The sequence below is a fragment of the Heterocephalus glaber genome, unplaced genomic scaffold (genome assembly GCF_053883595.1).
Source record: "Heterocephalus glaber isolate CG9 unplaced genomic scaffold, H.glaber_assembly_v1.0 deba00001610, whole genome shotgun sequence".
In the NCBI taxonomy this organism is placed as follows: Eukaryota; Metazoa; Chordata; class Mammalia; order Rodentia; family Bathyergidae; genus Heterocephalus; species Heterocephalus glaber.
In genome coordinates this window covers 39,972,136-39,999,370 of record NW_028258381.1, presented here as the reverse complement: position 1 = coordinate 39,999,370, position 27,235 = coordinate 39,972,136, and the positions used below count along the sequence as shown (strand labels likewise).

Here is a 27,235-nt window from a genome sequence, read left to right as displayed (position 1 = left end):
CAGGCGCTCCGCGGGACAGTCCGACTTGTGCGCCGGCCTCTGTGAGGTCCCCTGTCTCACGGCGGGGGCGGCGGCGGCGGCGGCGCGCTGAGCGGACTGGGCCGGGCGGAAGTAGAACCCAAAGTGTTTCCGGTTCCTGTGTCAGTTCGAGGCGCCGCCGCCGCAGTCGCCGGAGCCGCGATGCCTAAAGGAGGTGAGATACTGGGACGTGTGCTCACGCGTCTGGAGGGGCAGCACGGGGCCGGCTCTCGCGGTGCCTTAAGCTCGAGGGCGTCTTGGGAGAGCTGCGCCGAGGGAGACCTTGCGCGCCGACCGAGAGCCAGGCCTGGGCCTCGACGTCCAGTTGTCTCTGCGGCAAACTGAAGTACCGTGGTGGTCTAGAGCCGCACTCCCGGGGCTCTGAGGACATTCAGGGGCTCGGTCCTCGCCAGTGCGGAAAGCCGGTCGCGGGGCACGCTTCTCCAAGCCTGGGGGCTGGGCGAGGGGGTCTGGCGTCTCCTCCCGCTTCTGGGCTGGCCGGGAACTCAGTCCCAGCGTCCCGCGCCTTTTCAGGGCCTGCCTATGTAGCGCCTAAAATGTGGGCCCTCTCAGGCTCCTGCTCAGCCAGGCCTCCCTAATGAGATTCTCTGGAGTCTGCCCTGTCTGACTTCTATTCCCCTGCTCGGGTAGAAGCTCAGTCAGTGTGTGCCTTTGGGCCAGGCGCATAACCTTCTGTTTCAGTTTCCCCATTTGCAATTGGGATTGTGTCTACCGCATAGTGCTGATGCGAAGCTTAAAGTAGATAGTACACATAGAATGCTCCAAGGATGTTGGACAGTCAGTCGTTAAGCCCCAGTGAGCATTAACCACTACTGTTTTTGTGGGATTTTGCCAGCTCTTGATCAAGAAGGTCTGTGACTTCCCAGTACATTGTGGCCCATCTCCCATCCTTTTTCTCTTTCAGAATCTAAAGCCTTGCAGTTGAATCCCAGCTTTATCATTATCTTGTTTTCCTTATCCAGAATACTGGCATAATAATCCTTAGCTTTGCAGGTTAGGGACAGGAGTCATAAAATGAGGGAGCACGGAAAGTGCCTGGCTACCTCCTGGCACAGAACAGATGTTCAGTTCAATATTGGCAGCTCATGTGTTACCCTGGTTAATGCAGTCAGCCTACAGAGAACATCTGCCTGGAGCTCTTTCAGACCTAAATTACTTCCGATTCCTGACGTCCAGAAATATTAGGCTTTACAAAACTGAATCTTTTAAAACCTGGCTCTCTGATTGTTCTGTGGCTGGAAGACTCATGTCTCTTATTCTCAGTTTCTTCATCTGTAAAAGGCAAGGGGTTAGCATTATGAATGAACCTTTCCAGTTACAGAATTCTGGCTCCAAGGTTAGAAGTTACAATTCGAAAATCTTAAATATGAATTCTAGCTAAAATACTTTGTCTTTTGGCTTGTGAACAGCTTTGCAGACAGACCAGGGTTTCCTTGCTTGGGTTAATTTGGTCAAAAACACAAGAAATCAGGCCTGGGGATTTAGCTCAGCGGTTCCACCACCTGCCTCAGAAGCACAAGGTCCCAAGTTTGATCCCCGGTACAAAAAAAAAAAAAAAAAAAACCACAAGAAATTATGAAGGTGTTAAAAGTATAAAATTCTGGGCTGGGGATTTAGCTCAGTGGTGCCACTGCCTGCCTCGCAAACACAAGATACTGAGTTCTATCCCCAGTACTGCAAAAAAATAAAAATGTATAAAATTCCTGGGCTACGGATTTAGCTCAGTGGTTCCAGTGCCTGTCTTGCAAGGGCAAGGTCCAGAGTTTGAGCCTCGGTACCAAAAAATTTTTTAAAAAGTATAAAATTCCCCAAGAGCAAAGGACCAGCTCTCCTTATTTTCACTGTGCTATCTGTGAAACATTTTTAAAGTCTTAAGAGCCTCTGATAAACGTTACTGTAGACCAAGTATCCCACAGCCAGGTGTAGGGGCTGAGAGCCTCTAGTAACCAAATTTGAGTTGTTACCATGGTCTGGTATATTAAGAGGTAAGAAAAGGTGTTGGTTTTTTAAATGGCAAGCTTGGTGTCTCACAATAGTCTTTTCATGAGCGTAGACTTAAATACCCCTGGGAACCTAGGTAGTCATTAAAAATGGGTGGTGTGGGCTGTAGCAGTCCAATTATGGCTCTGCAGCTGCTGTCTAGGAAATTAGAGAAGACTAGTATCTCCACTACTGTCTCTGGAGTCCGGAGCAGCTCTGTCTAATTACATATTCTCTGCACACAGCAAGTGACCCTCTGGAAGTCAGGTGGATCACAGCATCCAGGAGAGGTCCTGTGTTGGGAGGGAGCCACTCTGCTGTAAAACTGGTGGATGGCATTAGTGGGGGTCAGTCTGGTGTCCTGGCTCAGGAGGATCACAATATAAAAGTTCATAATCTTAGATGAATTTTTATTGCCAGCTACATTTGTAACACCTTAGGCTATCGCCAGGCTTATCTTTAACTTTGTTTGCTAATTTCATTCCAAATACAAAGATTTTGCTGATAGAATTTGGATTTTTTTCTTCTTAAGTATTCTAAGTTAACATGGAGTATTTTGTTTTCTTTTTTTCTGAGATTTGCAGTAAATTGCTTATGTAATCAGTGGTGTTTTTTACTGCTTTTCTACCAAATACTATATTAAAGCGATAACACCCTTAGCAGACATTTTTGTAGTGCTTGTCCTGGGCCAGGAACTGTTCTAGCAGCTTTGCACATGTTTACTGATCTGTCTTCATAGTAGACCTATGAGGTAGGGACATGTGAGGAAACTAAGACTCTTGAGAAGTTAGCAAATGTAGCTGAGATTTGAACCCAGGGGTTGGACTCTAAAATGTTTAATTCTTCACTGCTGCTTTGATCTTAAGTCTCCTTGTCTACAAAACAAGATCAGCAATGACTCTTGCACTATAGGTTGTTCTGAAAATCAGTTGAGACTGTGACCGTGAGAAAACATTGCAAGTAAAAAGCTCAATAGTGGCTGCAGGGCTATAAATGTAAAATGATTTTGTGCTTGCATCTGAGTCCACTGTGTTTGGGTTCTAAGGGACCAGGGGGAGTTAGCCAGTCACTTTACCACACACAGTACCCAGTGTCCTCCCCTGAGGTCTGATTTATGGGAACTTGCATCCAGCACACTATTTTTTTTTTTTCCAGCACACTATTTGGTGGTGCATCAGGTGGTCGTTGAGTTGCTTCCTGTGTCTCTTTGAACACAGGTGGGGGAGGTGTGGGTTTTTGTGGTGTTTGGTGAAGGGTAGGTGAGATTTCTGCATCCTCTGATAAGAGGGTCCAGGCAGAACACAACCCCCTGGGAGTCAGGCTCATCAGTGCTGTTGTTCCTCTCTCACTTTCCTAAACTACTAACCCTTGTGCAGGGAGAAAGGGAGGCCACAAAGGCCGAGCAAGGCAGTATACAAGCCCTGAGGAGATTGACGCCCAGCTCCAGGCTGAAAAGCAGAAAGCCAGAGTGAGTACATCCCTGTCTACCCACTCCGGTGGCCCAGGTGCTGCCTTGCCTTGGGTACTATTTGCAAGGAGAAGCCCACGTGTGTGGGTGGGAACGGCAGTGGACAGCAGGTGTGAACCCTGAAACAACTGGTCATAGTTGGCCATCCTGTGACTGGATCACTTAGAACTTTGACCACTCTGCAGCATTTGCCACAGTCTCTGTTTCTGGTTCTGTGTGCCTGTCTTATGGGGGCTTTCCCTCCATCTGCCTCTGTCCATCCTCAGCTCGCATTCCCAGCACCCCACTTGTCTGCAGCGGCCACACAGGGCTGCTTGCCGTACTTGCTACCACATGCTGACCTACCTTCCCACACTCACACACACCTTTTCATTTTCATTGCCCCTGGCTTCTCATCAGGCTCCACAAGGTGCCACAAAGGGGAGCAGGGCCTTTTACAGCTGGGCCAAGGGGCTTATTGGACTGTGGGTCTGGCCTCCAGGCTGTGATGCTGCAGGACAGGCCCAAGTGCCCTACTCTAGGGGGCAGGTGTGCAGAGTTGGACCCTTGACATACTTGGTCCCAGCCTTCCAGAGGCTTAATGTTAAGGTCCACAGTCTGAGGGTGGTAGGGGGATCACAGTTTTGGGGGTTTGTTTTGCATTTTTGATTCTGCAGGTTGTCCATTTCTGAAACAGGAAGAAGAGGAACAAGAAGAAAGTGGAGATGGGGCTGCAGGTGACCCCAAAAAGGAGAAGAAATCTCTAGACTCTGATGAGAGTGAGGATGAAGATGATGACTACCAGGTACTGAGTCTGGCTTCTGAGATCCAGACAGTGGCCTGGGATCTGGACACATGGATTCACCAAACATTTACTGAGTGCCTGTTCATTACCAGTCCCAGTGGTAGATATAGACAAAGCCCTTGCTCTTAAGGGTATACAGTCTAATGGACATACAGATAATGAAGTAAAGGAATGGCAAAAAGTGATAAATATTGTGAATAAAATAGATTGATAGGTGTTTGGAATAGTGTGCTGAGGAGATGGTTTATAAGCTGAGATATGAAAAACGGGATGGAGCCACCCATGTGAGAATTGCCGTGCAGAGCAGTTGAGGTAACCAGGCAAGTAAATGCAAAGGCCCTGGGGTGGGTACCAGCTTGGCAAGTTAGAAGGACAGAATGGGGCCAGTGGGGCTTCACCTTATAGGTACGGAGTGGAGTGGTTGAAGGTAAAAGAGGAGAGGGCAGCTTCTGTGTAGCTGTCGAAGGGATTGGGTTTCATTACAAGAGGGAGTGGGCAGCTGGTGGAGGCCGTAAAGTAGAAAAGAAGTGGCCAACTTTGCCTTTATTTATTCATTTATTTTTTCTGGAATGGCTGGTAATTTTTATTTAATTTTATGAGCCTAAGGTAAAAAGCATAGGCAATAACTTTACTAGTCAATAAAAAGCAATTCTACCATTCACTGGTAATTAATATACTAAGCAGAATTGGAAAGCATTTTACTGAAAGCAAAATATTTGGAGAAAATAGACACACAAAATTATAAAATGCTCATAATCAGAATGCATGCATTTCAAGGAAAGGACAAACTCATTTTAATATAGCCAACTTTGCTTTTAAAAGATGACTTAGGCTTCCTTGTGTAGAGAATTGTAGAAGGTTGACAGCAGGAGCAGGGAGATGGCAGCATGTGTCCAGAAAAGACATTTTTCAGGTGGTGGCAATAACAGTGAGAAGAGTGGACAGATTGAGGCCATGCTAGGGGCTTGCAGAGAGAAGGAGAAATCAGTGGGGTGCTTAGGATTAAGAGATGAGCAGGCTGGGTGAAGAATGAATCTCCAGTTCTGTCCTAGATATGTTTGCAGCGTTGGCCATCCTCTTTGAGTTGTAAATAGAAAGCCATTCTGGGTGTAGGCATGTGGACTCTTGAGTGGCCAGAGCAGTCGATTTGTGGACTGCCAGTAAAGCCAGTGTGATCACTTAAGTGACTCCCTGATCACTTAAAGGGAAAAGCTAGGATTGACATAGCCTGAAACTGTGACCAGACCTGCTAGAGAACTTGTGTTCTCGTTTCCCATTCATTCCCAAGCTGCGTTTCCTGTCCATCAGCTGAGATAGGTGGATGTTGGCATTGGTTAGGAGAATACACATCTGTGGCTCCTCTTGCCCAGGGATCTACCACATATTTGTGGCAGAACAAGTAGGGACTGAGAGTCCATAGAACACTATTGCTGGGGGCTGAGCTCGAAGCAGGAAGTCGTGCTATGTGTTGGGAGCTTGTGATTGGGCCTGGGGTTCTCATCACATCTGATGTCACTTTCTGATTATTTAACCCTGAGCTGCTATTTTGCTACCTCAGAAATGAGGATAATAATAGTCCCCAATTGCTGGGGCTTGGCAAAGGCTGGGCTGTCCTCACACACACTCATGTTCTACTCCTGAATGTTTTCTTCACTGTGAGACTTGGGCCGACTGTCATGTCGGCTGGAGGTGGAGCAGGAATCTGTGCCCATCCTGATGGGCTCTTGGGAGGTGGTGAAACTGGCCTCAGGGGCCTCTGCAGAGCCTAAGCTTCTCCAATAGCCAGCCTTTTACCCTGTCCCAGCAAAAACGAAAAGGCGTGGAAGGGCTCATCGACATTGAGAACCCCAACCGGGTGGCACAGACAGCCAAAAAGGTCACGCAGCTGGATCTGGACGGGCCGAAAGAGCTTTCAAGGAGAGAACGGTAATGTTCTATAGGCAAGCCTTATGATGGCACCCAGGGGAGGGGGTTGACCCATGGGTTGCTCAGGTGCCTGGTGAGGGGTGGGAGGGTGAAACTGTTGTTTCTGTTTTATCTCATTTCCTAAAGCCATCTCAAAAAAAATAAGTACAAACTTTTCACCAGTAGATACTTGCTTTCAGACTGCACTTGAAGGGCCGGGGATTTAGCTCAGTGGTGCTGCCACCTCCCTCAAGCACAAGGTCCCGAGTTCGATCTCTGGTACCAAAAAAAAAAAGCCAGTCTGCACTTGAAGTGATGGCCAGGGTTGTGGGGGATATCCTGTAGTCTCCTCCAAAGCACCCACCCTAGAAAGACTTCCTTCTCCAACCCAGTCCTAACCGTTCCTGGCCTGCATCCATCCATGAGGTCGTGGCCATAGGGACTGGGGGTTGGACTGCCCAGAGGTACTGCTAACTCAGCTGGCTGCCCCATATCCCTCAAGTCCCATGCAAAAATGGAGCTGAAAATATTTCTCATGAGTTGTGCGGATGTTGAGATCAAGCACTAAATGCCTGGCATATAGTCCTTGATAAAACGTTTCTCTGTGTCTCTCTCTCATGCTGTCTCTAACTGTCTCTCTCCCTGAGGACTGACCCAGGACCTCATGTGCCCTGACTTTTGGTGGTCACAAGGTGACCTCGGGTCCTTTTTGTTGTTTTTTAGTGCCAGGCATTGAACTCAGGTCCTTGCGCTTTCAAGGCAGGTGGTGGAACCACTGAGCTAAATCCCGGCTTCTCAGGGGTCTTTTAAGAGGTTGAAGGGTGCTGGGGAAAGTAGCCTGGGTTTTCCCTGATCAAGCTACTAGGATTTGAGTCCACCAACCTATGCAGACCCTAGGAGAGGTAGGGAACATTGTCTATGAAAACTCCACAGGGAAAGCCTGTGAGTGCGGGATGTGATCAGAGACTGCGAAGGACTCTTCTCCCAACCCTTGCAGTAGCTTCCTTCTTGGGATGGACTTCCCAGAAGCCAATAGCCTGGGCTGGTGCTGGCCTTCCCAGAGCAGAAGGACTCTAATGCTCACCCAGGTTCTGCCACTTCACCGTTGAGCAACTGTGAATGAGTCACTGCCCTTCCTGGGTCTTAGTGTTCTCACCAGCGCAAAGAGGATCCTGTTGCTGGCCCTCCCTTTGTGGTTGCAGCGATGTCAACAATACAGGCCAGGGCCCTGACTGGCACTTGGCCTTCACTGAGAAGGCCTGAAGAGCCTGGGCAGCAGGCTCATTCCTGGGAGCTCAGCTCAGAGGTGTCTGCGTGTGGCATGTCCCGGCTAGGGTGGGAGCTGCTGTCACCTGCTCTTCTCTCCAGCAAGTGTGTCCAGTATCCAGTATCCTGGCTGCACTGTCTGCTTATCCCATTCCTAGTGCTCTCCTCTAGTCAAGCCCCTTGCTGTTCCTCATTATTCCTCTGTCCTGCTGGGCAGAGAGCTCTTCCTGCCTCCAGCACTGGGCTCCTTCCAGATGAGTGCAGGGAAGTCCCGCCCACTCAGCATGTGGTGCCCCCGCCAGTGCAGACTCTCAGGCTTGGGAAGAAGATCCTCACGGGAACCTAATGGCCCCTCTACACTCTTGTCTCAGTGGGGTGAAAAACATCTTTGTCCCTACAAGGCCAGTTTTTATTCCTACATTCTTATTAAGGGCTCCCTCCCTTGAGAGACAGCCTCTTGCACCTCTGAGCTGCTGTAAGAATGTACCACGTCATGGTGATGCAAGATTGGATCTGTTTCCCAGGCGGGGCCCAGTCCCCTGGTTTGTGGCTACTTGACCCACTTATTTCTGTTCCTTATAGAATATAGTTTCCAGTGCCGCTGTGATCCCTGCCATCTGGAACTCAGTTCACTTGCTTTAGGTCCCCCTTTCTCACTAGTGCGAAAGCCCTCAGGCATCTTCCCGTGTCCCCACAGTCAGACATTGTCCCGCCTTGTGCCAGTGCTTCATCACAGGTGTTTGCCATCTGGGCCCATTCCTTCTGCTTGCTTGTTGGCTGAGTGTCCATCAAAGGGTGCATGGAGCCAGGGTCCCTTCCTCAGCTGGAGAACCCTCTTCCACCACCTGTGCCGTAGGCCCCAGTGCTTGGCCTTTATTCTTGCTCCCACTTCGAGCTCATTTAACAGTGGTGGGAGCACACAGCACTCGGGAGGCTGAGGCAGGAGGATCACCACCTGTGGTTCAAGCCCAGCCTGAGCTACATAGCAAGACCCTGTCCCCCCCGCCCCCCACCCCGCCACCTCAAAAAGAAGATAACTGGTGGGGAAAATGCCCCCTGTGACACCAGTTTTATCTCAAAAGAGAAGAAATTGAGAAGCAGAAAGCAAAAGAACGCTACATGAAGATGCATTTAGCTGGGAAGACAGAGCAGGCCAAGGCTGACCTTGCCCGGCTGGCGATCATCCGGAAACAGCGGGAGGAGGCTGCAAAGAAGAAAGAAGAGGAGAGGAAAGGTCAGTCCTGGGCTGCCCTAGGGTTAGAGCTGGCTGCTTGGCTCCGCCTCTGCTGAAGCCACCAAACTCTGCACCTAGGCCCTTGTCTGAGAGGTGGAGGGGCGCAGAGTGACACCTGCCTGATCGGGTTGGAGCGGTCTGGGGAGGCCCACTCCACGTGTGGACCGGGGAGGGGGGCGCTCCTGCCCGCCCCTTCCTGGGAGGTGCTCACAGGGGTGTCCTGGGGTCGTGGCAGCTGGAACCCTGGCAGAGTGTTTCCAGTAGGGGAGTGGTCACTGCCCTCAGCAGCAGGAGGCCTCGGAGCACAGTGGAGCCCTCTCAGGGTCTGAAGGTCCTGTTAAGACCTAGTAGCGGGGCCGGGGATTTAGCTCAGTGGTGCCGCCGCCTGCCTTGAAAGCGCAACGGCCCGAGTTTGATCCCCGGTACCAAAAGAAAACCCCAAAAGACCTAGTAGCATGTCGAGCCAGGAGGGTTGCCCAGGGCCCGCACCATCCACCTTAGGCTAGGTTTGCGGGGTGGAAATGGATACCGCCTAACAGGACAAACCCAACTGAAGTCACCCAAGTGCCCCTCCCCCCGGTGCTGTCCCTCTGGGCAGCCAAAGGTGGCTGGGATTCCTATAGGGGGTGGCCATGAGCAGCTGGTCCGGTTTATAGAGAGGAACATTTCAGACCTTCCATGTGTTGGGGGCTGTGTCCTGCCTCTTCATCAGGCCAGGAGGAAATAGGCCTGGTGTGGTAGTCAACTTTCTGTCACTGTGACAAAATAACTAAGGAAGCCAACCCAAAAGGAAGGAAGATTTATTTAGGGTCAGTTTCAGAGGTTTTGGTCCATGATTGCTTTGGGCTGTGGTAAGGCAGAACATCATGGCAGAAGGTTGTGGTGAAGAACAGCGGCTCATCCGGTGACAGCCAGGAAGCAAAACAGGAGAAGGGCTGGGGACAAAAAACACCCTTCTAGGGTTATGTCCCCACCAACCCACTTGCTTCAGCTAGTTCCTACCCTGTAAATTCCCTTCACCTCTCAGTACCCTTTGAATGGTGGGTGAATCCATGGACGAGGTCCGAGCTCTCAGGAGGCCCTTCCTCAAGTCCCCACCTCTGACTTTGCTGCATGGGAGACCAAGCCATCGATCAACACAGGAGCCTCTAGGAGACGTATCCAAACTGTGACACCTGGGAGTTGGGAGTCAGTGGTCAGTGGCCCCTCTGCTATTGGTGCATTAGCTTCCCAAACCTCAAGTGGCAAAAACAAACCACAACAAAAATCCAAATACCAAGCCCCAAGCAGGACGCGACTTCACAGATAACTGTGCATGTTGCTGATTTGAGGCTTCCCTCTTTGAGAATCTGTAGAGAGAGGTTGTAATTAGGGGCTTTGCCAGAGATGGGAGAAGTTTTCAGGTGCCACTGGAGTACATGTTAGTCGGCATTGGTGTAGGGGCAGCTTTTCCTGAGGTGGTGGCAGCCACTCAAATACCTCAGGACTGTCTGGGTGCCTGGGTTTCACGGCTCAGCAGAAATTCTCTTCTGGAGTGGGCAGCAGTTCCTTTGGATCTCTTCCTCATGTGCCAGCTGAGCCAGCAGCACAGAATGTTTTCTGAGACCCCTTAGAACTAAAGCTCTGTGGTTCTGAGGGGCACATGGTGGGTGGTTTTGCGTTGTCCTAATCCTGCACTTCCCTTCCAACCCCTCAGCAAAAGATGACGCGACTTTGTCTGGAAAGCGGATGCAGTCACTCTCCCTGAATAAGTAAGCGCCGTCCCTGCGAGGAGGGGCCAGGGAACTGGGCCGCGCCACCAGGACCGCCGCTGTGTCTCGTCCGCCCTGTGCCCTGGCACTGCTGCAGCAGCCCCTCACGGCCAGCAGCCCCCATGGCCTGGGGCCACCTCTTCACGTTGGCACAGAAATTGTTCGGGGGCGGGGGGGCAGCTGCTATCTTTTGAGACAGAAAGATGTGCAGGACAGCATTTCATATGTAACCATTTGAATGTTTTTGCTGTTTTTAGAGTTCAGAACCCTGGTGGGGGTGGTGCCTGGGAGGTGGGTCAGAAGAGCTGTCATTTGTTCAGTAGATTTCACGTTAGTGGGTGGTAGTGCCAGTGGCAGCTGCTGGCACATTTGCAACAGCCAGCCCCAGTCTGTGCTGCCTGGGTACTGCTTGGAGAGGGGAGTGTGTCCAGGGTCTCATGGCTTCTCCGTCCCTGGCCAGTTTTCTCCAGGCCTCCTCTCTGCCCTTCCCTGCCCTGTGCCCACACATCTGGCCAGGGCTAGTACCTATTTTTAACCCAACCCATTGATCATTTCAAGAAACCTCTGTCTACTGTGCAGCACCCAGGCAAAACATGCTCCACAAATTCAACTTGTATATTTGGCAGATTAAACTTGACATTATCGTAACCCTTGTTTTGCAATCCATCCTTTGGCTCCTGTGCCTGAGCCATTTTTGCCCATGGTGTCACTGAGTGCACCAGCAAGGTTCCCAGCACATAGTGAAGCTTATGTTGGGCACAACTGCAGGGTGTAGGGACTGGGCCCAGGATCAGGGAGGAGAGGCCACAGGTACTGTGGCTGGGGACTGGTCTGTCACACCAGGCTGGAGCAGCACTGGGCCTCCCTTTCCTGGCCGCCAGGTGGCCCCTGGTGGTGACAGCCTAATTCTGTCCTGGGGGAAGTCTCCTAGAAGCTGCTGCCCAGCACTGACTCTTGCTGGACTTGGCTCATTTCATCCTTGGTGTGGCAGGGTGGGCAGTGGGGAAGTAGGCTTACTCCCAGCAAGTGTGCTGCCTACAGATTGAGGCCAGTGAAAGGGAACCCGTGGAGCCTGTCCTGCCTCTGCCCATGAGAGGGGCACTTTGGGACTAGTGTCCTTTGTGCATGGTCCTGAGAGGTCTGGGTTCTGAGGGGCACGGTGGTGTGACTGGGTGGCTGGGGAGGAGTGTGAGTGGGGGTGGTATGGTTTGCCTGAGGTCAGACGAAATGATTTCGTGGCCCGACTGGGCTGCTTCTGCCACACCCACCCTGGGCTTGACAGTATTGGAGTTCAGGAGCCCCACGAAGGATCCCACAACTACCAGCACCTGCACCTTCCCCTGACCTGGAAGCTTTGGCCCTGAGGAGCAGGAATTAACCAAAGTTCTTGCCAGTGTTCTTCTCCCTTTCTGCCCATCATGCATGCAGCTGCTGCCCAGGTTCAAGTTTGTGGCCATAAAATGAGGTTCTCCAGGAAGATGGAGGAAGGTGGGGGCTGTATGGTGAGGTGCACTGCCCTGCCCCTGCTGTAGCATGATCGTAATGAGGTATGGAGGCTGGAGGTCTGAATGGCAAGGTCCCCTGGTGCTCAGGATGCTCTCTGTGTTGTCTGCGGCCTAGGAGTGTGCTTCTGCAGGTCATGCCTGGCCTTCTAGGTGATGATGCATGGATAAGTGTTCCTGTAGGCTGGAAGTATCTCGCTGTGTCTTAGCCAGAGACCCTTGCAGCAGATGCCCCTGTAGTGGAAATACGCAACTTTACCTTCTTTCTCTGGTGTTGTTTCCTCTTGGGTAGTGCTGGGGTCGAACCCAGGGCCCCTTGCATCTAAGCAAGTGCTCTTAGTACTGAGCTACCCCAGCCTGATTTCCTTTTTTTATTATTTTTTTTGAGACAGGGTCTCATAATGTAGTCCAGGCTAGCCCTGGGCTTACTATGTAGAGCCCATGCTAGCCTCAAACTGAGCGATCCTCCTGCCTCAGCCTCCCAAATGCTAGGATTACAGGCTGCTACCACTATGCTCAGCTTTTGTTCCCCTCTTTAAAGTGGATGTAACAAGGCCTCCTTCCCAAGGTGGTACTTCAAGTCTCTTAGGACTCCAAGTCTCTGCCATGCACCTAGTTGCCCAAGCCAGGTCAGCTACCACCCATCTCTGCCTGATCTGTCATCTCACACCTGTGCCCTGCAGCAGCCCACAGGCTCCAGTCTGGCCTCAAGAATGCAGAGCTAGTGTGTTCCCTGCTCTGGTGGCCTGATCCCCTGGAGCCAGGAGCTGGTGGACCTCCCCATCCTCACCTTAGTCCTTTAGCATCCAGTTCCTTACCTGGATCTGCCCTTGGTGTCACCTCGCCTTTCCATGGCCTCCCCCATTGGACTGAGCTCAGCAGCAGCAACTCTGTACCCCTCACTGTCCCCTCAACACGTGGCAGGGCCTGACACAAAGGCCTAACAGGCCCAGCTGCCATTGTTGGCACAGGGCAGAGTCCAGGGTCCCCTCCTTTCTTGGCTGAGCTTTCCAGCCACTTTGGAGAGGCCTCTTCCTGCTTAGGGGAGGCACAGGACTGAACCTGCATGGCCCTCTTTCCCCACCCTACCCGCACTGGCTGGGGCTGAAGGCCTCATGATAGGTAAGCATCCTATCCTTCCTGTGTGTTTTGTTTTGTTTTTTGCATTTCAGTAATTTTACTGAAAAGTGTATCTCTCAATACCAAGCATAATGGTAGTTGGTTAGGTTACCTCTGCCAACCAAAATTAATACTGATGTTTTCAAAATATTGAAATATATCAGCCTTATGGTAAAACTGAAGTTATCCACAAAACATGGTTTACCTGTGTGTTTTGTTGTTTTTGTTTTGGTACCAGGGATCAAACTCAGGACCTTGTGCTTGCAAGGCGCCGGAACTACTGAGCTACATTCCTGGCCCTGTGTGTTTTGTTTTTAAGATGGTGTCTCACCAAGTTGCCCAGGGTGGTCTCAAAACACTAGTACTCTTGTCTCAGCCTCCCAAGCAGCTTAGAGGCTCATGCCACTGTGCCTGGCTTTGAACTTTGCTTTTTGGTGGCACTGGGAATTGAACTCCGGACTTTCTGACTAAGTTATATCCCCAGCCCTTTTACTTTTGAGAGGGTCTAAGTCACTAAGTGGCCCAAGCTGGGTTTGAACTTGCCATCCTGCCTCAGCTTCCTAAAGTGCTGGGGATTATAGGCATGTGCCACCATGCCTGCTTGAACCTGTCACTTCTAAGCTAGCACCTGTGCCCCTCTCCATGTCTAATGAGGAGGGCTGGGAGATGTGCAAAGCCCCTACTGAAAGCCAAGCAACATGTGCAACTCGGGATAGGGGAGAAGGAACAACACTGATTATCACTGGGACCTGTACTGGCCCAGCTGAAGGGAGCCACAAGAGGTGTGCAAATGCCTCCTTGCCCTTTGGTACAGGGCCTGGTGACAGTCATCAGCTGTAGGACCTGAGCCTCACTTTGCAGTGGGCTTGAGGCAGGAGGATCACTGTGAGTTCAGAGCCAACTTGGATTACATAGTGAGACCCTATCTCAAAGAAAAGAGAATTAAGGTGAGCTGTGTACCCTCGCATTGTCTGCTAGGGCCTGACAAGTTCTCACTGTGACTACAAAAGAATGGAGCCCCTTCTGACAGGGAGGCTATGCAGGGGAACAGGCACTAGCACAGTGGGCGATAAGGCATCTTTTTTTCTTATTGATACAAGGATAATTTACCATTAGCAAATCTTAGATCTATTTTTTTTTTCCTTTTTTGGTACTGAGAATCGAACTCAGGGCCGTGAGCTTGCCAGGCAGGCACTGCACTGCTGAGCTACATCCCCCACCCTTAGATGTAATTTCTTACCGTGAGTGTAATATGCTTACGTAAAGCTGGGATGAAGCTCAAGGGTAGAGAGCATGTGATAAAAACACCTCTGAGTAAAACGGAAATAAGAAAAAATGGAAGAAATGAGTGTTTATCAAAAAACAACCCAAGGGCCGGGGATTTAGCTCAGTGGTTCCAGCACCTGCCTCCCAAGCGCAAGGTCCTGAGTTCAATCCCCGGTACCAAAAAAACCCCATCAGCATCGTAACAGAGAAATAAGGAATTTCCATTAAGGTTCAGGCTGGTATGTGCAACCCCTTTGTCTAGGATGTGACTTAGAGTGACAGGAAAGAGACTGCCTGGTCCTGGTGGCTTTGACAGTGACACCGCAGGGCCAGACTGCAGGGGAGAAGGAAGCCTTGGGAGAAGGTCCTTGGGCAAGCAGTCTGCTCACACGATAGCCAGCTCCTTCCAAACACAGGCATTTTTATTGTATCCAAAACTGGATTTTTATTACCTCCACATCTGAAGCAGTTCATGACCAGCATTGTGCTTTTGGGTATATTTTTTTTAAACAATAAATGAAAGCATTTCTTTAAGAAAAAGGCACATGTTCCCTGAATAGGTGAAAAGCTCCCCACCCATCCCTCCCCGTCTGAGGGAGCAGCCCTGTGGGGACCCACGCTGTACCCTAGAAGCATTCAGCAAAGCAGCCCCTCACTGCCTCCCTTCCCCAGCAGCTGGGATGAGGGCAGCGTTCCTCACAGGTCATTTTATCTTGAGGTCCTTCAAGGCTGACTCCAGGCTCTGCAAGGAGCAGGAGAGGCTGGTTCTCAGCTGTCCTGCAGACCCCATGCCAGGGACCAGCACAGCAGAGGACAGAACCTGGTGAATCCCAGGCAGTGGGTAAGCAGGCCAAGAGGTTGGGGCCACTGCCTGCTCAGTCCCCATGCAGTGCCTCTCCTGTAGCAGGTGCTGGGGAGCAGGGGAAGGGTCCAACCTGGGGGCCTAGTGGAAGGCCAGGGGTGCAGCAGGCATTACCTTTACATCCCAGATGCTCATGCCGCCGTCCATGCCTGTGGTGCAGAACTTCGAGCACTTGGCCTTGCCCCCACTGAGCACGGAGATCTGGCTGTAAAGGTGACGCGGGCTTCAGGGACCCCAGCTGTCGTTCCCCCCACGGAAACCGTATCTTCCAAGTGCCAGGACAGGGTGTGCACAGCCCACAGTGGACCGAGAGGTGCAGAGGGCAGACCTGGCAAGTGGCTCAGGACCCTCAGGGCTGGGCAGGGAGGATGGACGTGCTCTGGGGTGTACGAATGCCGGCAGTGTGTGCCAGGACCAGGACAAAGTGGCTCAGAGGACACGGTGGTGGGCAGTGGTCTTCAGTCCGTAGAAAAGCGTTCAGCCCACAAGGGCTTAAGTGGCTGAGGAGCTCAGTTGGGAAGGCTCCCTTCTGATTCTCCATGGGGTGGACCCCTGTGGCTGGCAGCTTTGGGGTTTTCTGGGGGGAGGGGGGTCTCATCCTGGTTCTGAGAAGGCTGTAGCAGGACCCTCAGCTCCACCCACACCTCACAGAGCACTAAAGGTCTCACCCAGCGATCGAAACTCAGAGTGGGGCTGGCTGCTCACCGTCGCTGGATGCTTATTTTTGGTAGTATGGATTGAACCCAGGTACTTTACACTGAGCTACATCCCTACCCCATATTCATTCATTCGTGCATTCATTCACTCACAATGTCTTGCTAAGTCACCAAATTGCCCAAGTTTGGCTGGAACTTTTAATCCTCCTGCCTCAGCCTCCCAGAGTGCTAGGATTACAGGTGAGTGTCACCACGCCCTGCTCTGATGCTGTGTTTTGTATGACCTAAAGAGGTGGACCTGCTTCCCAGGTAGGGTTCCCCACCTGACACTGTTCTTGTGCAGCGAGTCCAGGCCGGTGCCTGCAGCTTTGCCGCCCTCTGAGCTCGCCTTCTTGTCGAGGTTCTGGAAACGCTCCCGGGCTGTGAGGCCGCGCTGAGAGTTCTGCTTGGGCACATCCAGCCGCCCGCCGAAGCTGAGCTTCCCAGCAGCACCATCGTAGGTGAACAGCACAGGAAAGCAGTCGTGGCCCTGCAGCCGGGTAGGGGTGCCACTGAGCACTGGCCTGGCCAGGTGCCATACCCCCATTCTCTACCTGGGGAACCCTGGAGGCCCAGGTGAGGCTTTGATGGGCTACTGCTCCCAGGAGACCGGGCCCCAGCCCAGGGACATAGTCCCAGGTATGTCAGGCAGACACGTGTGAGGCGCTGACCCCCTGCCAGCAGGGCCAGCGTCTAGGGAGAACTGCCCGGATTCCTAGCCAGGCCAGGGGATCCCCAAGCTGCTTGCTCCTCTAGGCAGAAAGCTGCTTCCATCTGCCATTGGCACTCTGCATGTGGACAGAGGCGTGAAAAGGGAACTGACAGGTATGACAGACAAGAGGGCAGCAGGGAGAAAGTGACACCCTTTTTTTGGTGGTACTGAGGATTGAACCCAGGGCTTTCACATTGAGCTCCATCTCTAGCCTTTTAAAAATTTTTTTATCTTGAGACAGGGTCTTACTAAGTTGCCCAGGCTGCAGTCAAACTTGCAGTTTTCTGGCATCGACCTTCTAGACTGCTGGGATAGGGGCAAGCACCACGCACCACTGACACATGGTGGACCTGTGTACCACACACCTGACCTCTGAGTTAGGTGTGGTCACATCATTTGCAATAGGCATTTAAGTGTCAGCAGATATGACTGCTCGAGTCTACAGTTCCCTTGACACCAATGCTGTATTATGCCATTGCAGTTGGGGATTTTTATTACTGCAGCATAAACCAACCTAGGAGATGTGAGCCAGAGATACGGTAAATGTTTAAGTTAAAAATTTTATTGCAGTTAAAGATATTGCCATTAATTCCCTTCAAAATACTCCTCTCACTTCAAACACACTTCTTTTTTTATTAAATTTTTATTTTTACTGGTACATATTCACAGCACATAGTGACTACATCCCTTGTGAGGAGCTGGTTCATGTTATCATTCTTGCCATTTTCTGGAGCAGTTTATATTTATGGCAGTTTGTCAAATAGTAACATAGGTGCCCATACTTTTTTTTTTGGTACTGGGGATCGGACTCAGGACCTTGCGCTTGTGCGGCAGGCGGCGGAACCACTGAGCTAAATCCCCAGCCCAGTCAAATAGTAACATAACAGTGAATCCTCATCCAGCTTATTCACCAGATCTGGCACTGTGATTTTTGGCTCTTCCCCAAAGTCGAAATGACGTCGAAGGGGAAATGTTTTGAACCAGTTTAGGACACTGAGGCAGCCAGGACAGTGCAACTAAAGACATGAAAGAGGACTAGAGCTGCTTCAGGAAGTAGCAAGAATTGCAGGATAAGTGTGTATTCAAAGCGAGGGGGAGGATTCTGAAGGGGATTGAGGGCAATGTATCTTTACTACAATACATTTTTTTTAAAGTTTAAAAATGTTTTGATTACACTTTGCATTCTGCTCAGTACAGACAGATGAATGGAAAAAAGAGGGGAGGGAACGAATGGGGACAGGAGAGCTGTGCTCATTCCCGGGCCCGCTCCTCCTGTCCCCAGCTGCTTACCGCTGCCACCAGACTGTTCTCAGTGATGAAGGTGAGGGCCAGCAGCGGCAGCGTCTCAGAGGCCAGGGTCACCACGCTGGGAGAAGAGCAAGGTCAGTGCCCCGCCCCACCCTGCCCCAGCTCTGCCCCCCGCAGCCCCGCACTCACGCCATCTTCTTCTCGGCATCAGCAAGGCACACGGTGCTGTCATGGCTGACCCAGGCCACTCGGCTGCCGCTGGCTGAGAAACACACGCCGTGCACCCAGCCGCAGCTGCTGCTGGACTCAAACATCAGTTCCCCAAAGGGCATCTTGGAGCCCCAGGGGGTGGGGGCTGGCCTCTCCTCCACCTCCTTGATGTAGGCTGAGAAGATCCTGCCAGGAGCATAGGGGAGAAGTGGGCTTGGGTGGGCCAGGAAGGGGACTGTCCCAGACTGGCCTGGCAGGCAGCCGCAGCAGCATACTGGCAGCCAGCATACTGAGCCTAGCTCCAACCGGCTCTGCATGACCCAAATCTTCACACTGGACACATCTAGGCCTCAGTTTCCCCTTGGTACAAGATGGAGCCATGAGTCTCCCACTGCAACGTCCTGTACACTGGAAACCCTAGGCTTCCTCACGGCTGGCCACAGTCAGGGCAGGCCCCAGCTGGCAGCCCGTCTCCACCATACTAGCGACCCAGGACAGCCCTGTCCCCTTTGGCCCTTTGCTCCATCCAACCCTGTCACACTGACTGGCTCTTGAACTGAGACCCTCGGTACTCAGCTTCATCCGTGGCCCTTAGCTTTTATTTTGAGACATGGTCTAAGTTGCTAAGGGAGGGCTGAAATGTGATCCTCCTGCCTTAGCCTCCCAAAATCCTGGGATTAGAGATGTATGACACCATACCTGACTTTGAGTTTCTTGAGGCAGGGTCTCACTAGTTCAGGCCGCACCACTCCTGGTTTATTTTTATTTATTTATTTTTGAATTTTTTGAGATAGAGTCTCACAATGTGGTTCTGGTTGGCCTTGAACTCACTGTGTAGCCCACAATGCCCTCCTGTCTCAGCCTCCCGAGTGCTGGGATTACAGGTGTGCACCACACGCATAGCTTATTTTTAGTTTGAGACAGTGTCTCACTAAGTCACCAGGTTACCCAGGCTGGGCTCAAACTTGCATCCTCCTGCCTTAGCCTCCCAGAGTGCTGGAAATCACAGGTGTGCAGCACCACCGTGCCTGGCCTATACTGATCTCTCAGTCTGACAGACAGCAGGGTACCACACTCTGGTTCCCCATCCCCCAACAAAGCCCACAGGATACCATCCTCTCTGCACCCAAGGCCCCTGCGTCCTTGCGGGTAGGGATTCAGAGAGGGGGCTGTCTGCCCAGAGATGGAAGGAACTGAGGTTTGGTAACCAAGTGAGATTTCACGGGTGGGACCAGAAACGTGAGATTCTCTAGGTTTAAGAAAGGTCTTAAGAAAATGAACCAGGAGGCAGGGGATTTAGCTCGGTGGTGCCATGCCTGCCTCACAAGCTCAAAGTCCTGAGTTTGATCCCCAGTAAGGCAAAAACAAAGTTAACCAGGTTTTGTTCCAGTCATTCACACCTCAGTATGAATAAGTACACCCATTCATTCTCCCTCAGATGGAAGCAAGAAATTACACGGCGGGGGGGGTGGTTCTAATGAGGTAGGATAGGAGGGCTTAGAACTTTGCTTATATTCAGAGGCGGCAGGGGACACCGTGTGCTGCTGAGTGACCAGACGTGATGGCGATCCTTCCCACAGCAAACCCTCAGGTGCTCCAGAGCCCTCCCAGGGCACACCCCCCTCACCTGCACTTGAAGTCGCAGGCGCCAGCGGCCAGGAGCACGTTGTTGGGATGCCAGTCCAGGCTGAGCACGGTGGAGCGGATGGGCTTCTTGATGTGCTTACACACCCACCTGGACAGAAGTAGGCAGGTGAGCCCCTGAGGACTCCAAAGGGCCATGTGCAAGAGCCCCAGGCCCGCCTGCTGCTGGCAGCGATGTAGGGCCCCTCGGGTGGAAACCCTACACCCTGTCTCCTCCTAACTGCTCAGAGTCCCACAATTGCTAACTGGCCATGGTGGGATTTGAACTTGGGTCTCCCAAACTCCAGCTGTGCTGCCAGGCCCCTGCCCTCAGTGAGATGGGGAATCAGGATGAGGCTGGGAGCTTGAGTGGTGCACTGCAGACTGACAGGCGAGTCGCTCTGCCACTGTCAGGAAGTCAGAGGCATTGTGTGTGCGAGGCCTGGCATGATGCCCCAGAGCTGGTCTGAGTCCTAGAAGTCACCAAGTGGAGGCTGTGGGGCCACACTGGACGATGCAGAGCCCCTGGCCTTTCCCCTGAAGCCCAGACAGGTCACGTGATCAGGTGCTTTCCGGGGACCCCCAATGCTACGCACTGTGGGGCTGCAGTTCGAGGTCTCCCTGCCCCTCCAGTCCAGCCCCACACCCACCAGTCATTCTCCTGCTCAAAATAGCAGATGGAGATGACGCGGGAGCCGCTGCCCACAGCAAACTTGTTCTCATTGGGAGCCCAGCGCACACAGCGGGCGGCACGGTTGATCCGAAGGATGACAAGTGTAGGCTTCCACGTGCTGCCTTTCAGCGTCCACACATAGGCGTTTCGGTCCGTGCCACAAGTCACGATGCGGTTACTCTCAGGGGCCCAGTCGATGCCTGTGGGGGTTTGGGGGACACATGAGGCCAGGTCATGTAGGAGGGGCTTCAAAGCCACAGTCAGGAAGGACAATGCCTCTGCCCAACTAGTGCAAGTGCCTCTGAAATCCACTGTTATGTGGATGACTCTAGGGGTTGCTGCTAGAGCTTGTTAGAGTGTGACAGCTTGCCCAGGCTATCACCAAACACAATGGAGAGCAAAGCCAGAGACAGGAAAGAGCAGTGGTTGGTAATGCTCAGCTGCTGGATCAAGCCACTCCTGAAGGCCAGTTTCCCGGAGTTTTTCACTAACACCTGCAAACATAATCTCTTCATGCAGAACCTAAACCAGTTTGAATTTCTGGAAACCCAAACTATCCTACCTAATACAGTGAGTGGGTGGGTAGCCTCAGTGGCCTGCCTGTACCCCTGCCTCCTTTCAGGAAGGTGGTCCCACCCAGTGTGACCAACCTGTCACCTGCCCGTTGTGCTCCTTGAGCTCATGCACCTTGCTCCAGCTGACCCCACTCTTCTCGTAGATGTGCACTTCATGGTTGTTGGGGCAGATGGCAATCTCTGCAGGGCAGGGGAAAGGGTTCCAGGAGTAAGTGGGGGCACGAGAGCCAGCACCCTCCGGCACCCCCACGAGGAAGGTCCCTCAAGGTTGCCTGGGCAGCGCCTCACCCTTCAGGAATCAGTTCTCTCCTTGGAGGGATCCCCTCCAGCCCCGCACACCCTACTGGGACTGACCCCTACCTGCACCCCCCAGATAACCCCACACAAGCTTGGCACCTGGGACCACTGTCCTCCCACCCCAGCAGTCCCCCGCCCCACCCCTCTGGCTTCTGTCTGGCTCCCTCGCCTCCTCTGGGTATGTGAATGTCACTTCCTCCCTTTTTTTCCTTTTCTCTGTTCTTGATTTGCAGTAATGGGGACTGAATTCAAGACCTTCACACTGAGCTACAGCCCCAGGCTTTTTAATTTTATTTTACTCTTATTTTGAGACAGGGTTTTGCTAGGTTGCTAAATTGCCCGGGCTGGTGATCCTTCTGCCTCAGCCTCTCAGTGCACTAGGATTACAGGCATGCACCACCACACCCAACTACATTTCTTAAACCGTCACCTCTGCCTCCCTGGCCTCCCTCAGCCCTGTGTCTTCCTCACGGTTGAAGCATCTCCCACCACTGTGGTTTCCTCTTCTGTCCCGCCCTCCCCTCCCCCAGGAGCCCTGCACCTGCCTTTCCACCTGGCTGCCCTGTGTGCTCCTGAGCTCCGCATCCTTCCCCTGGGGACTACAGCCCTCAATGCAGGGACCCAGGGGCCATGTGCAGATACTCACGTGTGCGGTGCTTGTTCCAGGCATGGCAGCTGATGGGCTCCACCAGGAAGCTGTGGTAGGCCATGGCAGCTCAGCTCCTGTGTGGGGAGGGCAGAGTCCGGGTTGGTGCTGTCCCAGCCCTGGATGACCCCCCCAGGGAGGGTCCCTGTTCCACAGGGACAGCAGTTTGCAGGGAAGGATGACAGGACACCTGGTCTCCCGGCTGGCCTGGTGTATTGCTTCCCTTCCTAGGGCGGAAGTTTCTCTTCTCCTAAGACAGCAGGCCTCACAGGATGTCTCTGAGGCTCCGGGGGAAAAAGGGTGGGATGTAGCTGGGATGGTGGGATATGCTACCATGAGTAGGACGTGCTGGAACCCTGACCAGACAGGCTCATCACTCGTCACCTGTGCCTCAGTTTCCTTGTAGGTTGAACCCCCTCCCCCACCCTTAAGGATGGAGGAAGATGAAGTGAACAATCTTGTAAACCCCATGGGCAGTGCAGAAAGGCAGACTGTTCTAGTCCTGGGACAGGGTCTCCAAGAGTTCTCACAGCAGCCTGGCCACAGGAGCGGAGGAGGCAGCTCAGTGCCACTGCAGTCCTCGAAAGCAGCCCCACCCATGAAGGCACAATCCTGGCAGAATAACTGCCTGGCTGGCTCCTGCCAGCTATCCTCAGCCCCCACACTCTGGGGAGCTTCAGAGGACCCCTTCAGGCCAGGGAGCAGCAAGGGACACAGCACCGTCATCTCCCTGGTGGCCAGCAGTTCCTTGTGCAGGCAGTGACGGCCCAGCCCAGGGTTTTTCCCACCACCTGGCCTCTCCTGGTGCTGCCCTCAGCTGCTTCGGGACACACAGGCCTCCTGGCCCAGTGATCCTCCGGGCCGGTCCTGTCTAGTGCTGCCCAGTGTCCACGCCTGCTCCATCTGGCGATGATGTGCCCATCCTGAAAGACCCACCTCCATGACACAGCTTCCCAGAGTCACTGCAAGATGTGACCCCAGAAACATCCCTCGCCCTCTCTGACCTGGAATCCTGCCTCTCCTGGAGGTGCTGAGGGTGCCCACACCTGACACCTGTGGGTCCTCATGAGGCAGCAGCTCTTGGTCCCTAAGGGCAAGATGGCACCAAGCCTCAGTTCATCCATTTAAGGTTGGTTTCCCTGGCCAGCCCAGTCTGGCATCAGAGGCACCACGGAGCCAACAAGCTCACTGCCTGGAGGGTCTGCCCACTCGCTCAGCCAGGTGCCAACCACCTGCTCTCACATGAGGAGGGCATTCAGGAAGTTCTGAGGCAGCACAGGGATGCACATACATGACACACACAGGGCAAGGCTTCATCTGTTTCCCTACGCTTAGAATGTGGCCCCATGGGGGCTGGGGATTTAGCTCAGTGGTTTCACTGCCCGATGCACAAGCACAAGGACCCGAGTTCGATCCCCAGTTCCCAAAAAAAAGAACTATGGCCCCATGTGTATCCTCAGTTAACGCGTGCTGAGAAAGTGAGCCTGGTGCAGCGGCACACTCTTGTAGTCCCAGCACTCTGGGAGGCTGAGGCAGGAGGACTGCAAATCCGAACCTAGCCTGGGCAACTTAGTGAGACCTTGTCTCAAAATAAGTAATAAAGGGCTGAGGGTTAGGGATGTAGTTCAGAGCAAAGGCCATGAGTTCAATCCCCAGTACTGTGTGTGTATGAAGATGGCGGTATGCACACCGCACACTACACACACGCACGCACGCACACACCACGTGCGCAGTTTCCTCCCCGGCTGCTCTCCACTGCGGGCGGGCCTCTGCGATGGGGAAGGCAGCCAGGAAGGCCGCCTCGGCACCCCAGTGAGCCTGACGGGTTTCCCTAGTGCTGCAGGGCTGGCCCCAGACTAGGCCGTCGCTGCCCCACCGGTTTGGGTGAGAGTGAGGCTCCAGGCCCTCGGGCCAATAACTGCTCACGTGCCGCAGCCCCCGAGGCCTCAAGTCACGGCAGGGTGTGGCCAGGGGTCCTCCTCACAGCAAGCCTCTGGGCCAGTCTCTATCCAGAAAAGGCTGGAACAAACCAGACCGCAGGCCCGGCCGCGCGCAGGCAGGCGTCTCTTTTTCTCTCGGTTTTGCTCAGTTTCCTGGAGTCCAGAGGTGTGGCTGGAAGGGAGCAGGAGGAGCTGCCTGGAGCGCAGACCTTGGCCCTGCAGGCAGTCCAGGTGGAGCCCCGTCCCTTTTCTTAGGCACCCAGCAGGGAGCAGCCCCCCAACCCACTGCAGTCTGGGGCCCGAACTGGACTCAGGTCCGAGTTGAGGGCAGAGCCCAACTTCCCAACACCAGTGTTGCTACTCTCCTCAGGCCCCCATCAGCAGCTGGCACACGTCTTAGAGGGTGATGCAAGAAGAGGACTTGGGGAGCCCAGACACAGCTTCCTGGAATGCAGACTCTCAGAGGGAGAGGCAGGGGCTGGCGAAGAGGGCCACAGGCCCAGCAAGACAGAAGGGGAGAGTCAGACCACATCTCTCGGGCAGTCACACTGCAGCATGAACTCACACCGAAGCGCCGCCTTAAAGGGGCAGGGTTGAGGTAAAGGGGGAGGAGGTAAGACCCGCTTCCCCTGGTAACTTTTTCCCTTTGTGGCACTGGGGAATGGTCTTTGCACTGAGCCATACCCTCTCCCCTCCCCACCTTTTAAATGTTTTCCTTTGAGACAGTATCATGTTAAGTCACCGATTTCCCCAGGCTGGGCTCACACTTGGGGTCCTCCTGCCTTAGCCTCCCGGGGTGCTAGGATTACAGGGGAACACCACTACACCCAGCCCCGTCTTGGTAACTTCTGCAAAGCAGCTGATGCAGCAATGACTCCCCAACCCCTTCCTCTCTCCAGTGAGGAAGTGGGAGTCAGCTTGGGGCTCTGGGCCTCCTGACTCAGGATCATGGGACTGTTCCCTGGTCAGACCCAGGAAGCAGCTGCACATCCCACCACTCTGCCTACGAACCCTGACTTAATCATTCCCAGGAAAACTAACCACCAAATTCAGTGGGGTGGAGAGCTGCTGCTGCTGTCCACCAACCACCCTGCAGGGAAGAGGTGGCTGGGACTGCTTCACCTCCGTGTGCTGGCATCAGGCCTCATCTTCCCGGTGGCGGAAAAGGCTGGCTTGTTTATTTATTGTACAGGACTGGTGATCAAACCACTCCTCACACATGCTAGGCAAGAGCTCTACCTCTGAGCCACAGGCCCAGCACCACCCAGCCACTTACTACCCCGGTCCTAGGAGCCACAGCCAAGCCTCTGATAGCTCAGGAAGGAGACAGGCGGCGGCGGCTCTGGGAATGGCCTTGGGACCAGGAGTTCACATCCCATGCTCTGAGCCCCATCGTCCTGGAAAGGGAGTGAGTCTGGGGGAGTGGCTGGCTGTGAGCCACATCTCACCAACCCGGGGCTGGATCTCCACTGCCTGGCACACCTCCCATGCAACGGGCACCCAGGCGTCAGGGCTGGGTGGGGCCTGGGAAGGGGACAGCATGTGGGGGGTGCTGCTCAGGAGCGGTCAGGCAGGAGGTCTCTTTTTGCTTGGTTTTGCTCAGTTTTCCTGAGTCCAGAGGTTTGGCTGGATCTGAGGCTAAGGCGAGCAGGAGGAGCTGCCTGGAGCAAGGACTTTGGCTCCAGGCACTCCAGGAAGTCCCCACCCAGCCCAGGGGCGCTCAGGGAGCCGCCAGCGGGCCATTCTGCATGCATGCTAAGCTTACTCAACTTCCTGTTGTGGGCAGGAGCCCAAGTGTAAGCAGCCCTTGCAACACCAATGCCTTGTTTCAGAGTCTGCACTCGGAAGTTTACAAACCCAGCAAAGCCAAGAAATATAAATTCTTTGAAAATATAGATTTAAACACTCGTAAGACACAACAGAGCGCAAGTTAAAATAAAACCTCCAAAACACAGAAAACTCAATGCTGGCAGGGCTGTGGAAAAGTTCTCATTTGTTGCTAAGTGGTTTGTTCTTTGTGAAGTACGATAACTAAATTCAACAACTGTGTAAGAACAAACAACAGAGTAACATTAACATGAACTTAACCGTTGACAATCTTGGCCATAGATGTCCACTTTGGGCCTAAGAAAACAGCCACCAACATTTTTAAAAAGGGTAAATGTGCTCGTTGAAATTCTTTATAACAGTGACAGTGTAGAAAAAGCCAGACAATGATAAACTTTAGAGTCGATTGTGATATGAATACAAGGGCATGGAAGGGGTAGAGCTCCGTGGAAGAGCTCATGCCTAGCATGTGGGAGGCCCTGGGTTCAATCCTCAGCACTGTAACAAACAAACAAAAAACCATGTTGGGTTGCTATTTAACTACTGTATTGGAAAAGATTAATAAACGGATTATGTGCAAAGACAGGTTAAAAAGAAAAATAAAACTTACTTCCTTGGCAGCATTTTTACCCAAAACTTTCCTAACACATTCTTTTACTCCAAAAGCAAGACTGGGAAGTTTGTTCCTTTGGATTTTCTTCATTTTTCTCCTACTTTTTTTTTTTTTTTAACTTAGGTACCGGGGATCGACCTCTGGTCCTTGAGCTTGTGCAGCAGGCGGGGAAACCACTGAGCTAAAGCCCCGGCCCCGGATTTTCTTCATTTTTGTGCATTAGGAAATTGAGGCTCACAGCTCCTCAATGACACCTTGGGACTGGGGTCTGACCAGGGTGCTCCGATCAAATCTTTGCTCAAAGCCCTAGGCCTCACGGTGGAACAGCAGTACACGCTGCTCTGTGCCTGGCACACTGCCAAGGGTCTCACAAGCACTGTCGAATTTAAGCTCTCAATCAGAAAGGTCCCCATTTTCCAGATGAGGAACATGGAGGCCCACAGACCAGGTGCAAGGCCAGGGCCACCAGCCAGGTAAGGAAGAAGCCAGCCCTCTTCCCTGGGTCGAGCTCTCAAGCTTTGGCCCGCAGAGCCCTAGGACAGCCCGTCCAGGGCCCGGCCCCAGGCCAGCGGCTCCAGGATACCGATCCCGATCCGATCCCTGCCCCAACCCGCGGGTCCAGCCCGACCCGTCCGCCCGGCCGGCTGCGCTCGCCTCCTGCGCCCGGGGAGGGTGGGGCCGCCGCCCACCCGCCAGGGACCCCGGGACCCCGACCCCGGCGGCTAGAGGCGCGCGCGGGGGGGGGGGGTGCTCATTTCCCGGCGGCGGCGGCGGCGCAACCCGGAAGGCTGTGGAGCGAGCAAGTGGCCGGGCTGGGGCCCCGGCGCCCAAGTAACGGGGCAGCACCGTCGCGGGCAGCGCTGGGCCAACGGCGGGCCCGGGCCGGGTCACCGAGGCGCCGGACCCTGGCGTCCCGCGGCGTCCCCACCCCCCTCGCGCGCCCCCCTCACCTCGGGCGCCCGGCCGCGGACTCTGGGCAGTCGACGCGCCGACCCGGTCT

At 53.3% G+C, this 27,235-nt stretch overlaps 2 protein-coding genes across 17 annotated transcripts; one reads left to right on the top strand and one right to left on the bottom strand.

The window, feature by feature from the left end:
- Positions 1-47: 47 nt before the first annotated feature.
- Pdap1 (PDGFA associated protein 1) lies at positions 48-11,075 on the top strand. The gene is made up of 6 exons (XM_004840497.4): positions 48-193; positions 3,396-3,487; positions 4,164-4,271; positions 6,076-6,197; positions 8,525-8,676; positions 10,373-11,075. The coding sequence occupies exons 1-6, from the start codon at positions 181-183 to the stop codon at positions 10,429-10,431; spliced, it is 546 nt and encodes a 181-aa protein (XP_004840554.1). The 5' UTR covers positions 48-180; the 3' UTR covers positions 10,432-11,075.
- On the bottom strand, positions 9,461-27,235 carry Arpc1b (actin related protein 2/3 complex subunit 1B). 16 transcript variants are annotated; one of them, XM_087195914.1, is made up of 13 exons: positions 27,186-27,235; positions 23,782-23,967; positions 22,860-22,942; positions 22,647-22,778; positions 21,856-21,932; positions 20,988-21,092; positions 20,315-20,537; positions 19,669-19,776; positions 18,021-18,227; positions 17,874-17,949; positions 16,156-16,361; positions 15,291-15,381; positions 14,715-15,134 (listed from the first exon to the last, which is right to left on the bottom strand). In XM_087195914.1, the coding sequence occupies exons 5-13, from the start codon at positions 21,917-21,919 to the stop codon at positions 15,018-15,020; spliced, it is 1,197 nt and encodes a 398-aa protein (XP_087052040.1). In that variant the 5' UTR covers positions 21,920-21,932; positions 22,647-22,778; positions 22,860-22,942; positions 23,782-23,967; positions 27,186-27,235; the 3' UTR covers positions 14,715-15,017. The 16 variants fall into 16 exon arrangements, with proteins under 16 accessions (XP_012926091.1, XP_087052040.1, XP_087052042.1 ...); XM_087195916.1 differs by lacking the exon at positions 22,647-22,778; XM_087195918.1 differs by lacking the exons at positions 22,647-22,778; positions 22,860-22,942 and having other exon boundaries at positions 23,578-23,967.